This window comes from Chroicocephalus ridibundus, chromosome 6 (genome assembly GCF_963924245.1).
Source record: "Chroicocephalus ridibundus chromosome 6, bChrRid1.1, whole genome shotgun sequence".
Lineage (NCBI taxonomy): Eukaryota > Metazoa > Chordata > Aves > Charadriiformes > Laridae > Chroicocephalus > Chroicocephalus ridibundus.
Genome location: NC_086289.1, coordinates 13,279,633 through 13,301,180, shown reverse-complemented (window position 1 = coordinate 13,301,180; position 21,548 = coordinate 13,279,633). Strand labels below are relative to the sequence as shown.

Genomic DNA, 21,548 nt, shown 5'->3' with positions numbered 1-21,548 from the left:
TGTCCTAGGAAGGCCAGGCTAAGTAATTTTTGTTATCCTTTATGCCTATAAAGCATAGGAGTGGCACTCAAGTTTGTTTCCCAAACAGTGCTGGGGCAGAACAAGGCAGCATTTGTGTCTATGTCGCAGGCAGCTGTTGAGATTTTATCAGAGTAGAGGTGGTATCAATTCCGGTAGGGTTGCTAGTTTTTCCTTTACTGTAAAAGCCATGCCTTGTCTTTGGCTTTTTCTTCATAAAAGCGGAATACTTGTTTGCGTAGCAGAATATATTTGTGTATCTGCTGCCTTGCTATCTTGCTGCCAGCAAATATTGCCCCTGTTTTTGCAAAGAGCAAAACACAACAGCACATGATATACCTGTGAGCCTTTTCACAAGGCTGCTGTAAGCATCCTGTTGGGGAAATATATGCCAATCCCCAGCTAAAGATTAGAGCCTGCGTTCTGTTCACTCTACGCATTTTTCTCCAAATGCAGCAGTAATGTGTCACTTTCTGTGTTGGTTAATATGGTGTTTTTCTGTGAAATTCTTTGTGCAACGTGTATCGCTTTCCAACTACACACACGTGCAGACACACGCGCACACACGTGCAGAGAGACACATCTGAGCTCAAATAAATCTGTACATCAGCACCTTCATTGAAATCAATGGAGCTAATCAGTTTCAACTAGCTGTGGATTTAGCCCATTTACTTTATAAATCAATGCAGTTTTCTTTTGAGATGAAAGATGCATTTTAAATCTCAGGTTATTGTTACGTCTATCTCTGTAGTCTTCTGACGGAGAATGTAGGAAGTGAGTTATCTTGCTAAATATTGTGTATCAGTTTTGCTGAGGGCTGACTTTTTCTTTTGAAATCTTTGCAGACATATTATTATTATTGCAATTGTTATTGGTATTGTTTTTATTATTACTGTTATCATTAGCAATTTTTAAAACTATTCTTAATAGTCTGTAAAAGCCATAAAAAGAAATTTCACATGGTACTTGCCATAAATGTTTAGAGAAATTCCCATCCACAGCTTTAGAGGAACTGAGGAGGAAAGAGCCCATTTATAAAGCTTGTATGCAAACCATTTCTATGCAGATCACTTAGGTATTTCTCACAATGAGAATTTTAGTGAACTCATCTATAAGGGGGCAGTGTAGGATCATGCTGAGCTTGTGGAAGCTTTGGCTGAGAAGAAATCAATGCCTTTCTATTGCTACTGGCCACCCTCTGAACCAAGATAACATAGGGTGGTTGGAGGTACGTGGAATTTTGTTTGTGAGTAGAAATCCTAATGATTTCAAGAAGCTGATGACAGGAGCACAACGGTTTGGGATTAGCATCTCCTAGCTGACAACAGGATCAGTGGGAGCTCTTAGAGCGGGAGCAGGGCTGAGGCAGGGGGACCAAGAGCATGCTCATGTTTGTGTACCACCAAACTGGGTAGGTTAGTGGCTTTTAAAGATTTGTCTTTCATCCTGGAAAATGCAAAATATTTCATTTAGTGGTCTCGGCTGATTCCTGTTAGGGAAAATTTCTTCCACTTATTTGCATCAAAGTGGTCTGTGTTCAACTACTTCCAAAAAACAGTATTCTGAGGGGAACGTGTATTAAATAGTCATTATACTCCAACTATTATTAACATATTGCATTATTAACAATATTATCATAATACTATCTTATTAAAATCAGTATATCAGTAGAATGACTATTATTCCCAGCCTTCATTTCGTGGCACATCCTGTGAGGGGCTCTCTGGGCTGTAGGAAGCAGCAACAGTTTTACCACAGAATTTCATACCCCTTCATGGCTGTTATGTGAGCAGTTGCAGTAGCCGTCTGTACTGTACGAGCACCCTGGGCTTTTTGGATCTTCTCTGCTTTGTGCTGTGTACGCATGTCCTGAGACAGTCCTAAAGAACTTACCAGTATGGTAAAATCTGTAGATTTGCATGTAGGGCCATTATATGACTCTGAATATCTTGGTGTACTTGGAACTGGGAGCTGCTTTTAGTGGGGAATTGGACAAGATGTCTGTTGGACAGAGGCCTGTTCCAACCTAAATTATTCTATGATTTTGTTATTTCATACAGCTGTAAAGGTGCGAGAATGAATTATTTCCTTACAAGCAGAGCTGAGTGGGCTTTTCTAAGAATGTAGTTCTGTGACACACAGGGAAGTACCACAAGACTGTGTGAGCTGGTCTAACTTTGAGCTGCTGCCTAACCAAGGTGAATGCGCTCTCCCTTTCTCCATTCCTGTCTGGCCATCCACTTCTGCGGTTCCTTTCGCAGTTGTTTTGACAATCAGCTCATCTGACAAGATGGTCGGTACAGCTCCCTTAGTGTGTACCAAAGCACATTGCAGTGTTTGGTGCAGGAGTGAGGAAAGCAGATATAGAAAGCAAAGGGTCCTTTAGGGAAATAACTCAAATGCATAAGGGTGATGGGTTAGGCACATTCCTAGGTGACGCAGTGAGTGCCTAGCACTAGTCTTTTTGAAATCTACAGTTTTCTAACTTCTGTCCTGTAGCCCTCACTGGTGAGTAGTGTATCTTTTAATGATTTCGCGTTCTAATGGGTCAGATCTAACATTCCTGTGTCGACAAGCCATAGGCACAGCATGTTATTTGCCTGAGGTTGTCCACCAGGTGGAAGGACTCAGACTGTATTTCCCTTCTAGTTCATTGTGATATATCCAAACAGAGCAGTATTTGCTCAAGAGAGTTGCTAGTCTGTACCATTCAAATCAGAGAAAGGATGTTTTTGTGGTTCCAGAGAAGGGCTTTATGTTTTTCCAGCTCTGACTCATAATTATTACCCCTGCCACTTATCTCCTGTGCTAAGCATCTCTCCAAACCTACATAAAGAGAAATAACCTTTTTGCTTCGCAGCGCTGGAGAGCTTTGCTGTCATTTTAGTAGACTCATTATACATGTGTGTGTGCAGACTCTCATTTATAGATGGGGATCATTAAGTTTGTCTGTGCTGATAAATATATATTTATGTAGACACACCCATGTGTGTGTATATAAATATCTATGTGCTTATATGTACATATACTTAATGATCCATATATATCTGTGTATGCATCATTGAGCATTAATGTTTTCAGTGAGAGGATTTAATACAAGCTGGTCTGCCAACATCGCTGTGACTGCTGCCCTTGGCTATGTGTGTGTTAGAAAATGTTCCTGGTTGTAAATGAATAGGTTATGAGCCCCGGCCCTTTCAAACACCTTCTCGTTTACATGGCCACACACCTTTACCAGAGATGAAGTGGGAACATTTTTTTTTCCAGGAGACCCATAAAATTACTGACAATCCATCACTGGGTGGCAGGAGAATGGGGCAGAATGAATAAGTAATTGAGAAATGTTGGAAAAGGTGAGATGGAGGCCAGGAGATGTTTGAGGTGAGAAAGAGAGAATTAAGAGCACAGGCCATACTGAGTCAGATCAGGGTTTCCTCTAGCTCAGTTCCATGCTCCAACAGTGAGGATGATAAAAATATATATTAAAAAAAAAAAAAAGATTCCCTTGTACACTTTTCTCATTTTCAGAGATTTTGCAAATAAGGAACTTCCTTGGCCAAAGATGGTATTCTTTGTATTTCTAAGACATTAATGATTTTTTTCCCCAAAATCCCTTTAAAAATTTAGCATTCACATTATTGTGTGGCCAGGAGTTCCATGAGTTAACTCTTACTCTGAAGACGTGACTGACTTGTGGAAGACATCAGCAAAGTATGTACAGGCATGAAGGCAACATGGACAGATTCTGATTAGCACTCAGCAGAGATTCAGCAGATTGAGCATGAGAAAGGGACAACAGCTCCTAGGTCCAAGCTCCCACTGAGTTCAAAATTACATGGGAGCCAAGAGTCATTCTCCTGTCACTTTCTGATAAGGTGATTATCATCTTTCCTCTTTAAGCAAGGCAACGTTCACTGCCTTCTGCTCTGCCTTGCTGTCACATTTAAAAGCTGATACAGGAAAGAAAATTACAGGCTGACACAATGTCCTTGAAAGGTTCTGTGCCTTTGCTTAGGGGTAGGGAGCTGCGGATCTGCCACCTCTGAGTGGCTGTGCTGAGAAAAGTATGGTGAAAACAGAGAGGTGATAGAAAATTGTGCCTTTGCTGGGATGTGGTCAGAGGAGATGGCCTTCTCCCTGCTGGGCCAGCCTTTGCCCTCCATAGCTGGCACCCCTGCTAGCAACCTCAGCAAACGAGAGAAGAGGTGAGTGGATGGCAGAAACACCAAGAGATTGTTTTTCCTAGAAGAAATTGAGGTTCTTGTCCAACACGCATAAAGAAAAAGATACAGACACGGTGTTCCTCAATTCCTGTGGCCCAGCAGAGGTCTTCAAGCTCCCCTGCCATCAATCCAGTCACTTCACTTCACTCTGCTTGAGAAAATGAGAAAGAAGCTGTCTGGAAAAAAGATTTTCTTCTGCAGTTTCTTCTACTGCTGCTGCTGAGCTCAACATAGGATTTGGTGAAGAGGGAATCTGGAGGAAAGATTTCACCAGAGGTCCGTAGAAGGCTAAATTCAACCTGCAGCTTCCAGTGCTGAAAACAACAGAAGGGATCATGTACAGGGGCTGTTGTGGTAAAGAATTCTGCACTCTGTCCTTATTTATCTTCACTTCTTTTGGGAAACAGGGCTGACCAGCCAGTCTGTGCATACTCTCAAGCCTACCAAAACTGTGGCGTTTTTGAAATAATGGAGGGCAGGTTTCAAAACCGGGTTTATCCAAGTTGCATAGGTACCGTTAGATACCTAGAAAGGACTGTTAGGTTTTAATTGCCCTCCCCATTATGGTTTTATCTTGCATTTCAGTTTTCCTTTCTTTTTATGTTTATTGCAGTATCTTTTGTGGTGCAACTGGCTTTATTATTGGCTATGGATTTTTCTGCAAGGCTCTGATGTGTCCTTGTGAGTTCATTGAGCTGTCCTCACTCACGGGGCTGTGCAAACTTCAGTGCGTAAACCTGCATGAGGACTCTTCATAATAGGGTCCATGAAATAAAAATGAATCGGTGAAAATAATGACTGCACACAGAAAAAAAAGTAAAATTTAGAACTTGATCTGAGAACAAAAATTACAAATATAATTATGATGGTAGGAAACCAAAATGATTGAGAGGATATTGGCATTTGCTATAGTGAGCTGCATTTCTATATCGTCTGATCTAATTTCAAAACCTTCTGGAAGTAATGAATAGCTGGGACTTTGCAAGAAAATGATCAATCTGCTAATGCCATCAAGTGACTTTACAACGGACAAGAAAATATGTGTTATAGGAATTCCCATTTTATCCCAGCAGACAATCAGTTTATACCCTGGAGTAAGACAGTTGATTACCCATATCATTATCTTCGTTTGCAAGACTTAAAAACATTATTAATGATCACAGATTAATCAGTGTCACTTCCTCCTCCCATCTCCCTCCCTGCCAGAGGAGTACTCTATTCGTTAGCCGTTGGATTGCTGCGTGAATTCACCTAAACAGCCCATAGAGGCACAATATTGATTGTGCTGCTGATACTTGCAGTATGAGCTGAGGTCTCTCTGTGGCACCTGAATAGACTAATCAGGTGATGAGAACATCTGCTTGGAGTAATCTTTCTCAGACAGCACCGTGTGATTTATTGGGCCTTAGGAAGAGGATGTCTGTGACCTGAGATCAGTTCCCAGCAGTTGCGCCATGTACTCAGAAGATTCCTGGCAGAAGCCATAAAAGATGGCAAAGGCATTGGGCTCCGTGGCATGTATTGTCTATCTTTGGCAAAAATTACTCTCATTGGAGTCAAATGCTATTTATGGACAGTAGATCAAATATTATGCTAAAGAAATCAACACTGTTAGTTGTATTCCACAGGTAGGGAAGTTGAGGCAGAAGGAGAGACATGCCTGTGGTCAGTCACCCAAGCAGGCTGTCAAGGGGAGAGAGCTTGGCATTAAATCAGGTCTCCCAAGTCCCAGATGAGTGCCCCACATGCAGCCTTTTTTCCATTCCTTAGGGGAGAGGAGTTGCTGAGTCACGTCTGTAATGCTCAGACAAGGTGGATGGAGAGGTAAGCGTGTGCAGGGAAGAGGACTGGTGTGCTGACTGGAGGCTTTTATTCACTGAATTTAATTAAAAAAGCCCAGCGCTTACAGAAGGAGCCGGAATGAGCATCAGGCTTAAACATGATTTCTTTTCACTAACTAAAAGGATGAGGTTTGCCTGATGACAATACAATCCAGATAGTCTCATCTAGAGGCTAACGTGCTTTGTTTCTTGTGCTTTTAAGTAAGGACAGATGGATTATAGGTTCTGTGCTGTCCTCCTGCTAGCAGCTGGGCTGGGCTGTACAACGCACTCAGGCCTGGTGTGGGGTGCACAGCCAGGTGTAGGGTGCTGTGCACACGTACTTCCCTCAGGAGTCTTTCACCTTTCTTTTAGAGCAAGCCAGGAAATATTCTGGTGCCCAGATCCTGCCAGCCCTCAGGGGACTTGAGAAACCATATGGCCTCAATGCCTTTTCAGCTCATCCTGGCCCTGATCCTGCACGGGTCAGAGGGCTGTACAGCACACCAGCTTTTCTGGGAGCGGGGAAGGGTCAGCGTTGGGTTGGCTTCAGAGTTCACTCGAACATATTTTTTATCGTTGGGCTGCAGTGGGTGCTGGAGAGCAGCTCTCCAGAGGAGCCATGCTATAGTTTGAGCCATCTCACATAGTTCACGTAGTGCTACAAGCCTTTGTTCCTAAGGAGAGCTTATTCTTATATGATCATTGTACGCGGTTTCCTTATTTCATGATTTCTTTGACCCAAACTTGTGAAAATTCCCCCACTATAATTGGTCAGCCACCTCGTCATGCTGTTGCCCAGCCAGGTACAGATCTCATTCCCTCTTCTGAGCCTTCTCTCTGATACCCTGTGCCAGGCAAAGCTTGTCACCCTGCTCCACTGCAGACTGTCCCTGTCACATGTGTTTGGAGCTTACGTGTTCTGAGCAATGGCTTCCACGTTTGTGTTGGGCATCTCTGGTTGGAAATATGCTGATTCATAGGATGAAAGATTGAAATTGACTGAACATGCTGTGTTATCCAGCTTTTGGCAAAGGGGCAGCACCTGCTTCTGTTGGGACCGCAGACCCATTAGTGGAGGAAACACTCAGATTGCTGAAACCTGCCAGTATCTTTTCTGTAAGAGGGAGGCAGCATCTTCCAGTTTCAAAGCTGTCAGAAACTGGTTGTCTTTCATGAATGCTTCGAAGAAAAGAGAGAACACTTCTGAAAAACAGCATTAAAAATTAACGTGCTTTCCCATCCCCCCTTCCCAGGTGTCTCACACTCCCTTTCATGTTGCTGGGATTTCTTTTGAAGCAATTGTCATGTAAAGTGGTTTGGGAACATTGGCAATAAATTTTTTAGAGACCAGATTTCAAAAGGTTTGGTTTGTCATTCAGTAAGTTCTTATTTTGATAGCACTTTGTATTAAAAAGTAAAAAATAATAAAAAAACAATTGTTGTCTCCTCCATTGCCTTGTGCAGTATTTGTGCAGCTAATGGAGAAATCGAGCCCAAACTGTGGGGCTGCTTTGTAATTATACGTTCTGCAGATTACTTACTAATTGCACTTGGCATTACTTGCTAACTAAAAGACCATGCTGTACCATGTCATTTGCAGTGGTTTTCCTCTTCTGCTGGCACTTCAAAGGAAGTGCCCATTGAGCTGATGAATAGTCTCAGGACTGTTTTCCAAAGCCGAGGGTCCGCCATGATTATGCTGCAGGATTTTTATTGCAAGATTTTGGTTTTTCTCTGTATTCACAGAAACTCTTCCCCTGCCGCATCTCCTCTCTCCCTCCTGACCTGGAATCTGGCAGTGGTGCGGCTTTCCACGACCAGCTCAATACGGATTGCTAGTCTATGAATCTGGCCAACACCTTGAATTTCTCTTCTGTGGAAAATCTCCATATCATGACATTCAGTTTCACTTGGAAGTTGAAATAAACTGCTACCTTCAGATTTCATCCGCATGAAAAATTCCATGAAATTCTCGTTTGACCCTTCCCTTTGGGAAACAGAATACAGACCAAGATTTTCTTGAACAAATTTGTCATCATGCAAGCTGCTTTCTGCTGTTTGTATATTCTTGGTAGTTTCACTGTCATTGTTTTTCCTCTCTCTGAATAGTAGTGTTAGAACAAGGCCTTGTACCTGAGATAGTCTATGAGAATTACACTAATTTGCACCCGCTGAAAATCTAGATCCAAATGGATGGTAGATTTTATTTGGAAGAAAACGCATCTCTCATTTCTAGAAAAAAATGTGATTTTTCTTACTCTCTATCCACAGACAGAAGTACAGCAGCCCTGAATCATCACCCAGTTACCCTCAGGCTGCCGTTCCTAGTTAACAGGTCAGCCAAAAGCAACTGAATTAAAAGGTCCAAAGTGGCTCTTTAAGACCATATTTATTGTTTAGGAAAAAAATTAGACAGAGCTTTTTGTTGGCAATTGCATACCTTTCCAGTGTCATCTTTCATCTTTTATGTTTCCTTTGTTTCCAGTCTCTTGCTCCCTGCATCATCTTACTACTCGTGAGACAGTATAACTCTCTCTCCCTCTTCCATTTTCCCTAATTGCTGATCTGTGTCTCTTTCAATTAGGTTCTGCTTCCTCGTCTCAGTCCCTTTCCATCCAATTTCCATGTAACTAGTGACCTCCTTTAACGCCAATTCCATATAAGCCCTAATAAAAAACAATCGGGAGGTTACACAGCCCATTTGGTTTTCTCTAAAGTCATGATTTATGTTTAATTCATGGGGAAATAGCTCATCTCTCTCCCCGTTCATAAAACCTAACCCCGCCAGCACAATTTGCAACTGTTCCATTGCTGCTTGTGTGGTTTTGCTCCTAACAGCTCAGACTGCACATGGGAGCTAGTCTTGCTTTACTACTGCCTTCTTACACACAGGTGGCTTCAGATCAGATTTCATAATAAGCCTTCTTTTTGCGTGAAATTCTCAGCTTTTTCTTTTATTGTCTCAAAAGCTATAAATGTCAACAAGTGATGGAGGTACATTTATGTAGCAGTTCCTTCTCTAAGGGTGTGCACTGAGACAGGATCTCTAGCATAGGCTCACCATTTTCTCAGGTAACATAGGACCACAGTAGCCTGTCTAGCAGGGAGGAAAATCCAAACCAAATCAAGGGAATTATGGAAGTGAGAGAACCTTGTACAGGGATACAGTCAATTCTTGGCTAGAGCTAATATGTTTGTCTGGATCTTGGCTCTTTCTGCTGGGGCATCCCCCCGCCTCTGGTCTATGTTACCCAGCACTCTGGATCAGAAGAAATGGCAACTGGTTTGTGTTGCCTCCATATATTCATGCCATGCTGATGCTGAACTAATCAGTTCTCCTGGAGCACGGAGCACTAGGGTATAGAGTACAATAACCAACAGCAAACCCCAACTCAGATCTGGCTAGGCTTCTTAGCTCCATCTCAGTGCTGGTTGTATAAATGCCAGAATAGGTCTTGCAGAAGAACTTTATTCTCCAGGCTTGCCAAGAGCCACAGGAATGGAAATGCAGAATGCTAGACACATGCAGGGTTAACCTGGCAAACACTCAGGTCCACATCTATGCAGCATGCCCAAAAGTTAAATGGCTTTACAGTTCATGAGAGCAGACCAGCCAAATTTAAATAGCTCTGGTACTTGACTTTTGCACTGATGGGTCCAAGCTGATGCTGCATGGACTTAGCCTGGGTGACTATGGATCAGCCCATCTGGTACCTATCCAAGCAGTTTGTAGAAAGGAACTCTCCAGTCTGTGCTATGACACTACGTTGAAGGTGGCATTGACCAAGGTCTGCTCATGAAATCACGTTGGTGATATTTGCTGGGAAGGGAGGTTCGCCTTGGATACCTGGTTAGCTGTTAAAATTGCAGCAGTAGCAACATGTGCTTCTTTTTGCTGGACGTCAAAGAGAGAATGAGCACCTTCAGTTGTGGTGGACTGACCACTTAGTGCTCCGGTAGCTGTGATTGCTTGGCTCTGGGGCTCCCCCTGGTTTTGGTGAGAGAACTTCATCCCCTCCAGAGGACTGGAAAAACCCCACCACACACTTGTTTCCCTGCGAGGAGGTGGTTCTTCCAGATTGTGCTTCATAGCGCTTCTTGGGTTTGCCCATTAAATAACTACTTCTGGTACTATCTGTTGGAGGCACAGATGTAAAAAAAAGAGGGATTTTAACTGAAATCAGATGGCAGTCTTGCTTGAGTTTCTCCCTTTCTGCATTCCCACAATGAAAGCACAGATTCAGGTCAACTGAAGCATTTCCTGATTTGGGTGACTTTACTACAGGGGTTTTTTTGCTTGCTAAGACACTTCTTCTGCAAGCATTTTTCTCTTACTATAAAAGGGGGGGGAAGTAAGGTTGGTTTCACACTTTCCTAAGTGAAACAGTCTATTTATAATGACACTGCAATTAGCTTTTCTTTCACTATTATCAATTGAAGTATATATTTGACTCTCTATCTGGTTTTCGGTTGATCCATCCATCTATATGCTTGTGTAGTTCATCTCAAAAGGTGCTGTCTATAAAGTATATAATATTTTATATGTATTATATATAAATAATTATAATATTTTATATATATATTTCCTGACTGGAAAAGGGGAAACATAATCCCCATTTTCAAAAAGGGAAAGAAGGATGAACCAGGGAACTATAGTCCAGTCAGTCTCACCTCCGTGCCTGGTAAGATTATGGAGCAGATCCTCCTGGAGGCACTGCTGGGGCAGAAGAATAACGAAGAGGTGATTGGGTACAATCAACACGGCTTCACCAGGGGCAAATCGTGCCTGACAAACCTGATGGCCTTCTATGAGAAGGTCACAACATCAGTAGACAAGGGGAGAGCAACTGACGTCATTTACCTGGACCTGAGCAAAGCCTTTGACGCTGTCCCGCATGACATCTTGGTCTCCAAGCTGATAAAATATGGGTTTGATGGACTGACAATTCAGTGGATAAAGAACTGGCTTGTCGGCCGCACCCAAAGAGTGGCTGTCAATGGGTCCATGTCCAAGTGGAGTCCCTCAAGGATCAGTACTGGGACCGGTCTTGTTTAACATCTTCGTCAGTGACATGGACAGTGGCATAGAGTGCACCCTCAGCAAGTTTCGCGACAACACCAAGCTGTGTGCGGCGGCTGACACACTGGAGGGAAGGGATGCCATCCAGAGGGACCTTGACAGGCTGGAGAGGTGGGCCCGTGCCAACCTCATGAAGTTCAACAAGACCAAGTGCAAGGTCCTCCGTCTGGGTCGGGGCAATCCCAAGCACCAATATAGGCTGGGCAGTGACTGGCTTGAGAGCAGCCCTGAAGAAAAGGACTTGGGGGTGCTGGTGGATGAGAGGCTCAACATGAGCCGTCAGTGTGCACTAGTAGCCCAGAAAGCCAATTGTATCCTGGGCTGCATCGGGAGAAGCGTGGCCAGCAGGTCAAGGGAGACGATTCTCCCCCTCTACTCCACTCTCGTGAGACCCCACCTGGAGTACTGTGTCCAATTCTGGAGCCCCTACTACAAGAGAGATATGGACGTGCTGGAACGTGTCCAGAGAAGGGCCACGAGGACGATCAGAGGGCTGGACCACCTCTCCTATGAGGACAGACTGAGAGAGTTGGGATTGCTCAGTCTGGAGAAAAGAAGGCTCTGAGGAGACCTTATAGTGGCCTGCCAGTATCTTAAGGGGGCCTACAAGAAAGCTGGTGAGGGACTTTTTAGGATGTCGGGTAACGGTAGGACTAGAGGGAACGGATTAAAACTAGAGATGGGTCGATTCATATTGGACGTTAAGAAGAAGTTCTTCACCATGAGGGTGGTGAGACACTGGAAGAGGTTGCCCAGAGAGGTGGTGGAAGCCCCATCCCTGAAAGTTTTTAAGGCCAGGCTGGATGGGGCTCTGAGCAACCTGATCTAGTGGGAGGTGTCCCTGCCTATGGCAGGGGGGTTGGAACTAGATGATCTTTAAGGTCCCTTCCAACCCTAACAATTCTATGATTCTATGATTTTTTGCTTTTATTTTTAGATATTTGAAATTCTTAAAACTTAAACAGTCTATTCTCTGGGGCCTAATCTTGTTAAGATATGACTTCAGAGGCCCCCAGGGTACTTTGTGAGAAGCAAAATGAGGTACCTTTTTATCTCTTACCTTGTTAATGTCCAGCGAAGGAAAAATGCTTCAGAAAGGAGGGTACATTTGATGTTTTGTGTAGTGAAGACGACCTTATCAGCTGCCTCCTTCCTTTGTATCTTCAGTCATCTGTCTCGCTGATGAGCACAGCTGAGGACAGGAGACATTACCAAAGACTTTGACCATTACCTACCATTACACGCAAAGGAGCCAGGCTGACTAGTGAAGATAAAAGTCCTCCATCTATATCCAGACCAGCCTAGCCAAGTACAGACAGCTTCAATGCATGCTTGCTTCATTTAACGTCCTGCCAGTTTACTTCAGAAATGATAAAGAGGACTTGATTTAGGCATGAGAAGACATTTCCATTTCCATGCTTGGGCAGCTCGTCTGAAACTGCCAGAAGGGATAGATCCAGATGCATACAGCTGATGCCTTTCCTGTGAGCAATACAGGAGCTATTACTTGAGGAGATCTATTTCTCATACCCTAGTCAGCGACAGGGATTGAAACTATGGACCGGAGGTGGATGAATTGTTATCTTGTGATCCTCAAATCATTCTGTTGACCTGTCAGGAATGAGCAGTATTGAATGACATAAAAAGCACAACTCTCAAGAGTGCAAGGGATGATAAGGCAAAAGCAAAGCAATTTGACAGGAGAACACTGCATAAATGTAAGACGCCTTTTAAATAGTTTCCGTACAAGGTTATCCAGTCAGCATACACCATGTTTGTAAATTATTGTGTATTTAAAAAATTAATGAAAGACATAATTATAGCAGTATTACTGATGACCTTTTCCAGAATGACTCCATCCTGAATCTGTAAGCATTTCAGAATTGTTTTCCAGGTTCCTAATAATTTTTCTGCAAATTAATGACATCCAGCCCTGGCAATAAAAGCCTTGCCTTGTTTCTCCGAAGAAAGGATTGGGAAGCATTTTCTGGTTTCCTAGCAATAGTTTCACTGTGAGTTATGCATGGAGGCAGTTGAGAAGATGCCGTCCTATTAGCTGAGATTTTATGTGGAGTTTTAACTGCTTACTCTGAGGGACAGAACAAAATCTATCCTGTCTAAAGCCTGTGAATTACCATCCCGTGGCTTAGGTTGGAAAACCTTTGTTAAGTTGAGCTTAGTCAGAAAACTGACTCTGTCTAAATGCCATCTGGGCTCTTGTATTTATTGCTTCTCAAGGACTTCCAGATCAGACTGCTTAGGTAGAAAAAATCAAAACATACTTTTTGTGTTGGTTTCCCAGAGTTGGACCTTGAAAACTAATCTCTCTTCTTTTGTCTTCTATTCTTGCAAGAAGCAATTAAAAGCGTTCAGTTAGGCCATGGTAGACAAAGTTAGTGAGGAAAAATTCATAGTACTTTATGTCCTCTTTTCCTCTGTATCATCTTGATAGTTCAGCTATATTTATTTAAAAAAATCCACCTCCCTAATTTAATGAGCAGACAAAGTAAATGAGAAACAAATGCACATGGGAATCAGATAAGATAAATGAGCTGGTATCTTCAAAGAAATGTGAGGACTCACCAGTTGAGTAGGGAAAAATAAACTCCCACCAACCTCTTTTTCCATCTCTTTCCTTGGGACTTTATTTGTCCAGCCACATTGGATACAGAAATCCAGATGTACGTACTGGAGCACTTAATGCTAAGCACTTCTTGATAGCCAAACACTAGCAGTTTTAAGATGTTGCAGCTCTTTGCTGTCTGCCCAACCCTCTCTGTTGGGCCTGGCCATGTCAAACCAGATATGGTGGGGAGAGGTGATGTGCATGCATCTTACTCACTATGGAAAAATATGCAGTGATGTAGTTCACAAGACTGGTGAAAGCAGGGTTCGGCTGCAATACCTGATTTTGCTCAGTGAGGGTTTGTTCCCTGTGATGGTTTGTTTAGCCCATTTTTAATTCCACAGAAGATGAGGGTTTTCACCACTTCCCAAGGAAAGCTGTTGGAGAGTCCAGTGGAGAGCCGCAGATAACATAGCACTTTTTTCCATTCCTTATATTTGCTTACTCTCATAGAAGTTTCAAATGCACAACAGAGTAATCTTGAAATGTAACATAACCTTCATCATGTTGGCTGGTCAATCAAAAAAGTGCTGTAGGTGTCCGGATTACGTTTATTATTGGTGAGCAGCGCTCACAGGGTGCGGTTGCTTTCTAGCTTCTCTGCGTATAAGAAGCTCTTATCTCTGAAGGCTGCACCACAATGTTTGATCAGGCTTAAGAAGCTTTTTATTAGCATGGGGGGGAAAAGTTACTACTTTAGGAATCAGGTGACCCAGAACCATCTCTGGAGTACAGAGGAAAACATCCCTCTGTTCACATTCCTCTAATTACATTTAGTGTAGTATTGTTTCCATCTAAATTATAGCAATTATACACAAAGATCTTCTTTGAAATCATTTAATTAAAGAGTAGCTAATGCTCTGTGCTTTTGGAATGCTAATATATTGCATTCCACTTAGAAAACTTTGTTTTTTTCTATTAATTATCATTGTCAGGGAAGAATTTCAATGGCAGAGGGATTTTTTAGCTTATTTTAATAGATTTAAAAAGCAAGTGGTTGTGGCAATTTTTGTAAAACACGAAAAAGCCTTTTGCTCTCTTGCTGGACAGTTAGCTAAGGGTCAGTTTGAGGAACAGTATTTTCCTTGAGATGCATTGGCTGCCAAAGTGTTGGATTTCTCCAGCCCTCTTACCTTCTGGGTTCAGGCAAGTGTTTGTGTTTGATTATGTTCTCCCCTCCTCTTGCTATGTTTTCTGTGTAATAAACACCCAGGTCAAATCCTGAACCGGTGTAAATCTGCTGGACTAAATGATTTCTGCCTGAGTTACTCCTTTGGAGGAATGGCATTTCAGTCATGCATCACATCCAGGACAAACAAGATTCATGGGAGAGCTGCCCAGCTCTGCAATAGTACCAGCCGTACATTCTGTAAGAGTATGTGCTAAAAGCAGTCATGGCATAAAAGCTGGTGTGATTTACCCAGTGTCAAAGGAAAGTGGGGAGGGGAGCTGGAGTTAGAATTCCTACTTCAGTATGGTTTTCGAGGCCGCCTTCAACCCCATGCTGTGCTATTTCCCATTCCTCCCTTCTCCTCCCAACAAGTGCCCTGTCACCCCATAATGCTAGGGTTTCCATGGGTTGATCTTGGTTCAGAATGTGCCTTCTGTGTTGAGGAATGTGAATTGCAGTTTCTTCTGTAGCTTTGCCTGAATATGGCGGTGTTTCCTATTGCTAATATCCCACAATTAGGACTGCACTAAGAAATGTTCTGAAGAGCCAACAACAATCTACCTAATAAATCCATTCCACCACACAAAGTCCTTCTCCACCTACTAATTTCTAACCTGTGTACACCTTTGTCACAGGTTCTTCTTGTATTGTATCCTCTCTCCTTCTTGTCAGCTTCTTGGACCTTGCCTCTGTGAGGCAGAACTTGGGTATAGAAGGGTGTCCACAGCAAACCCACAACTCCAGGCTCTCAGGTCTCCCCTACCCCTTTCTATCCCTGATACCCATTGGTTGAGACAGGTCTAAATGGGAAAACATGACTGATTCCTGGGTGGTCTCTGTTTCACAAAAACCAGCACAATGCAGAGGAATTTTGGTGCAAGCTACAGTCTACAGGAGTAGTAGTTTGGGCAGTGAGGGGAAAGTGAAGCCCACAACCCTGTGTGATTATGGTGTAAATTAAGATGAACTAGAGTAAAGAATGGCAGCACACTGGGGTCAGAGTGGGATCTGGATTGCAGTTAGCACTTGGAAACTCAATAGAAGTTTTTTCTTTTGTTTCACTTTCATAGGGAAATTTGCCTCTCTCCCTCTTTCTTTTTCAGTCTGGAATAATTAAAACAACAAAAACTTTAATCTCATACGTGGCTTGGGTAAAAATGTAGGTTAGTGAAAGGTTTTGTGTAATGAAAAAAACCGACATTCTTTCTCTGCCCTCTACATCTCACAATAAGGGTGGTACAATGACATTTCATAAGTGTCAGAAAAGATCTGGGTTTCGGTACATACAGAGTTTTTAAAACATGGAACTTGTATTTTAGATGAGGTTTTAGGTTCTTTTATATATTCGAGATGGCCAAGAAGTTGGTGTGTTATAATGACAAATCAACTTGATTGTTGTTGGGTTTTTGTTGTTTATGTGTGCTGAGATATTCTCCCTGCCAATGAGAAGCTGTAGTTTTGTTCATGGCTTTTCAAGTCTGGCCACCTGCCCTAATCTCCTCCTGTTACGCACCTCTGGAAATCCAGTGGCAATTGATTGAAAAGCTGCTCCTTGCTGCAAAAGCTACAGCTGGCCAAGGGAATAGGAAGTTGTTACTTGATGAAAAACTGAGCACTCTGCAGCAGTCATGCTGTGTTTCTGGATGGATGGAGTCTTTTGTCTGGGTATCGGGTGTTATTCATTAAGTAAACCATGTTTTTGCTATGATTTTGCTTTCTTTGGTGAAGGTGTGAGCTACCAACATGTAGACTCCCTTAGGTGATGATGGTACTTTGGTGATGTATATTGTCAGTGCTGGTTGTTGCTTTGGTCCTTCCCTTCCAGACACTTAAGCAAGCACATAGCTTTCCCTGCATGTGAAGGAGGGCTGTATAGTTGGAATGGCATTTAGAGAGAGCTGTGTTCAACAATCAGCTCTGCTGCCAACGTTCTGGTCCAAGCTTGTGAAGAAGCCTCTGGTGCTATTCAATTTTATATGATCTCTTTCATCATCCCCTTTGTAACAGATCTGTGCCTCAGTTTTAAATTACGTGCTGAGTCCTTTAGATGTTTTTTGAATGCTGACCCTTCAGCTCCAACTGTTCTTGTAGACTGCCTTACTTAGTATGAGCCTTGTGTTGCCCTGGAGTCGTGTGGGAAAATGTGTCATTTTCATCCTGAAAATCAACTTATTACTTAGCTAGATGAACCATGAAGTGTGATCAGTGACTGGTGATGATGAGTGACCTATTCAAAAGAGTTAAGAAAAAAAACTCTACTGATAACCTTACATTGGTGATGGTTTATAATTCCACTCCTACTAGCTGCAGTCAGCATTCACCAGGTAGGAGGGATGCTGCCATCTTTGCAAGTCACTTGCCCACAGTCCATATCCCAAATATGTTACTTCAAGTGGTTTTTTTTCCAATTCATTAAGTAGTAAGTTTGTGCAACACAAAAGTTCATCAGTAAAGAAACTAAGTCAGCTAAGAAGGGCTTGATTTTGAGACAACCAAACCCATACATTCATCTGAATAGCTCCCTTGACATTAGACACATTACTTTCTAGACTGGTGGTTTGTTGTTCTTGAGTGATGCCTAGCTGTCTGATACAGACTCAGGGCCCATTGTGCTAAGTACTAGAGGCACGGAAGACCTTCCAACACAGGCTGTACAAGGGGTCAGGAAAAGGCTAAGCAATCCTAGGATGTTAGGGAACAGAAAAATGTTATTCATGACTGAGTAACATTTTCTGGCATTAAGCTCCAAAACTGTGTAGTGGTTTATACAGCTGAGATTCATGAGAGATTGTTTGCTTAATGGAGGCATACCTCTGCCTGACTCTGGGTCTTTCTTGTTTTCTCTCCCATGCTCAGAGTTTTTGGGCACTTCAGTCTCCGTTCTGAATGGCAGCTGGTCAAAGTGGACTACAAGTCTCTCTTCAGTCGAAGGTGTAACAAAGATGACTACCAAACCTGGCATCTGCACAATCAGGTATTCCCACCGTGGAGGAAAGGAATGGATAGGGGTTCCTTTTCCCATGCTCTGTCATGCTATTCCGAATAGGAATGTATTTGTTCTTTTCAGCAGAGCATATGGATTTTCTGCATCTATCAAATCACAGTTCTAACCTGTGGATGCTTTACTTCCCTGAAGCATATACATGAATAAACATGGGGCCAGTCTTCTCTGGGCAAGTTAGGGAGATTGTTAACTTCTCTTTGTATGAAAATACTCCATTGCACCAGCTGGGTCTTTTTGCCCTCAGTGCTCAGGGCAATGTAAAACCTCACCTTGTGATTGAATTGTAGGAGACATTGAACTCTTTGTAACTCTGTCAGCAACTCATGAAAATAATTTTCTTTCACTTTGCCTCTATTTTCCCTACTCAAAAATGAAAATAAAAACATTTATTCATGCTCATCCTGCAGGTCCTGCAGGTATCTGTAAAGCTCTGGGGAGCCCTTGAATAAAAGACACGAGAGAAGACCAAATTATTTCATTCAATTCAAGGATACATGCTTTGCTTTTCATAAACTCTGGCTTATTTTCATGCTGGATATATTTACATCCTGAAGCTACTAGAACTGAGAGCTCAATACCCTCTAAAGATTACTTATGGGTTAGTGGCCACCAGTATGATGTCCCACTCCCTGCAGGGCAACGTAACTAGAGCCAGAACCATTGGCACTGTGACATTCCTAAATGAAATCCATGAATTAGAAATGAGCATTAATTTGGCAAGGATGTATCGGATAACTGAAGTTATAGAATGGAATAGATTAAAGTAATTTAAATGAAAGAAAAGAGAAGACGTGTGTAACCAGGCAGCCATCTTGGGAATGACTGTTAATGGGAAAGAAAAGTATTTCAACTGGATGTTGTCTTTTTTCTTACTTCTATGCAGACAAATTATTTCTGCATCAGAGAAACTTCTGTTTTTAGCAATTCACCTAAATGTCAAATGTTTCTTTTAGATTAGCTGCTCCCAGTGGTGATCTTGGAAACCTTTGTGTTTAAAAATCCCAGTATAACACATCAAAAATATTTAAAGTCTATAACAAAGCTAGATCTATCAAGGAAAGAGGAGGAGAGACAGCACTCCTGGGTTCCACACCTAGATTTTATCCCTGCCCTGGGTTTCAGGCTTGGGCACTTCTTCCTGTGCTAGATTTCATCTGACATATGGGAGAAACGCTGGAGTGCATTCACATTGTCTTTTCAGGATAATTCATAGGACTAGATACATTGGTGGATGCCTTCTGAAATATGGCATAACTAGGTGCCTGCCTTGGGCACCCAGGCATTTTGGGCACATTGTTGTGAGCATCCCAACTCAATGCTGAACACACTGAGCTCATGGGTCCTCCCAAGGCGGCTTTTGAATTTGCAAAGCCACAAAAGGGAGCTAGACTCTTCGCTCCCAACTCTCACAGTGGTAATTGCATGCTTTCATTGCCTTTTGTATCTTTTGACAAAATGCTCCATTGAGGGCCCAGCTGCTGCTACAGCTCTCTGTTTTTCTTTCTCCTCTTGTTCCTTGGCTGCTGAAGGGGGAGCCTTGTGTCATGGGAGAGAGGAAGATCTATAAAAAACGCAAGCCTGGAGCCCAGTGCTCCCTAGGTCGGGACTATTCCCAAAGTGTGGTGTCTGAACCATGTGTCTGCGGTCAAGGGGACTTTGAGTGGTGAGTATGTGACTCTGGGGACTTTTGCAGGGCCTGGTTTTGTAGCATTGGCGGTGGCCAAGCTACTGCCCGGGCAGAAAACCTGGCAGAGAAACTGGGTCTCATGCGGCTTTGTGGCTGCGATCGTACTGATAAGGCTTAGATGGGATCCCCATACCTATTGTGTGAGGGGGGCGTCCCCTTCATCTGTGGGAGAGAGATCTCCATGATAAATCCAAGCCTGGAATTCAAAAGCAGAAAATTGAAAGAATTGATTGCCATTTTTTTGTCCATTGTTCTAGTAGAGTGACAGCCAGGACTCTTCTCTGGTCCAAAGCATGGCCCTTACAGGAGAAAGAAGGAATTTCTCTGTCCTCACTTCCAAGGTCATTGAACACCTAGGAAGCAAGCTAGCAAAACTTGCATGTTTTTATCACTATTCCTTTGAATTCCTGGGAACCATTTGTTGCTTTTTTAGCAATGTTTTATTGAGAAATTTCTGAAAGGGCTTCTGTGACGTGACTGTACAGCCCACCCTTGTCAGATGTAGCTAATTGTTTTGCATAAATATTGGTGTTTCTAACTTAATGGAGCTATAATTTCCAAACTGCTTCAAGGTCACTTTGAAAGTAGTTTAAAAATAAAACAGAGAAAAAGTGAACCACTGTTTGATATTGCTCAACAATCAGGGATCGGGGATGGAAGAATGCATAACAGTCAGGATCTCTGCACAAGGAACTCCTACAAGGAACCTGTGATAGGCAATATTTCAAAGATTTAAGACTGTCAATAGCTGTGATCAGAATGTCATTTAAATGTAGTTCAAAATACCCTGAAAGCAGGTCAGCTGAGAAAATATTTTCATTTTTATAGTAGGTAATCATGATCTGTGTCTGTTTTGGTATTGGTGTGATTCCTGAAAACTTCTCTTAACTTCAGATCATTCCTGAAGAGTTGTGAGGCATGAGATCTGAAGACTTGTTTGGACTTAGGCCAGCTGAGACTCACGGTTCTTTTTAGAACATGGACACACTGAAAAGCAGCAAAGCAACAATGAATAAAAAATATAGACTAAAGTGTTTTGTTGAATATTGGAGCAGTTTGACTCCAAGAGAGAGGTTCAGGGATATAGAGCAGAGATTTTCATCTTATCTGGATGAATGTTTAATTTGTTCCTCATGCCAAAATTACATCTGAGACTCCTTAGCTTGACTCAGGAGATATTTCCCCTTTGTTCTTGTCATGGGAACTTGCAGGATGAACAAACTATCTTGCCCTGCAGTATCTGTCCTTGGCATTGGTATATGCCTCTGAGCTGAACCAAGCACCAATCTCCAGGGATGCTTATGTATTTGCTCTTTTTTCTTTTTTCCTTTTTTTTTTTTTTTTGTGACTTTGTGCCTCACCAGCTTTCTATTTTCCCAGTGAAGCTTGTCTTTTCTAACCAGTGAGTGGAAAATTGTGGTAGCTAAATTGGCCTTAAGTGCTGTTCTGCCTTGAAAAGGGTCTGCATCAGAATGCACCTTTTCAATCAATCGACATGTTCCTTGCATGTGTTCAATATCATTTTCGCTTAACTTTCTCACTAACATGAGAGAATATTGCTGTTAACCTTGTCAGTCCTGCAGAGGAAATGCAGTTAGAGCACAGCAAGCTGGCTTTTGTTTCAGACTCTGCGCTACCAACAGAATTGTTAACTGGCTTCCAATTGCAAAATTATTGTAGCTGGTGGTGGAGAATCAGAAGAACAAGCTTCAATTTCAGGGTGAGTTTTGATGCTAGTCTGAAGGGCTGACTGGAAGATGGATGGGGCAATCAGTTTGAAGAAAACAGGAGCAGTGCTGGAAATGGGGTGCCAAGCTTGATCATCTTAAAAGTGATTTTCAAAGAGGAAGGTGGACTCATCTGCTCTGACTTGTGACTTCTAAAGGATGAGACAATTATTTAGTCAGTGGCAAGAT

The 21,548-nt window shown here is 42.5% G+C and overlaps 1 protein-coding gene across 1 annotated transcript in view; it reads left to right on the top strand.

Moving 5' to 3' along the window:
* Nucleotides 1-21,548, top strand: part of SORCS3 (sortilin related VPS10 domain containing receptor 3) — a 307,837-nt gene that overhangs the window by 249,659 nt on the left and 36,630 nt on the right. Inside the window, exons 15-16 of the mRNA XM_063339010.1 lie at nucleotides 17,798-17,915; nucleotides 19,475-19,608. Of these exons, the coding sequence (XP_063195080.1) occupies nucleotides 17,798-17,915; nucleotides 19,475-19,608 (252 nt within the window). The remainder of the gene's footprint in view (nucleotides 1-17,797; nucleotides 17,916-19,474; nucleotides 19,609-21,548) is intronic.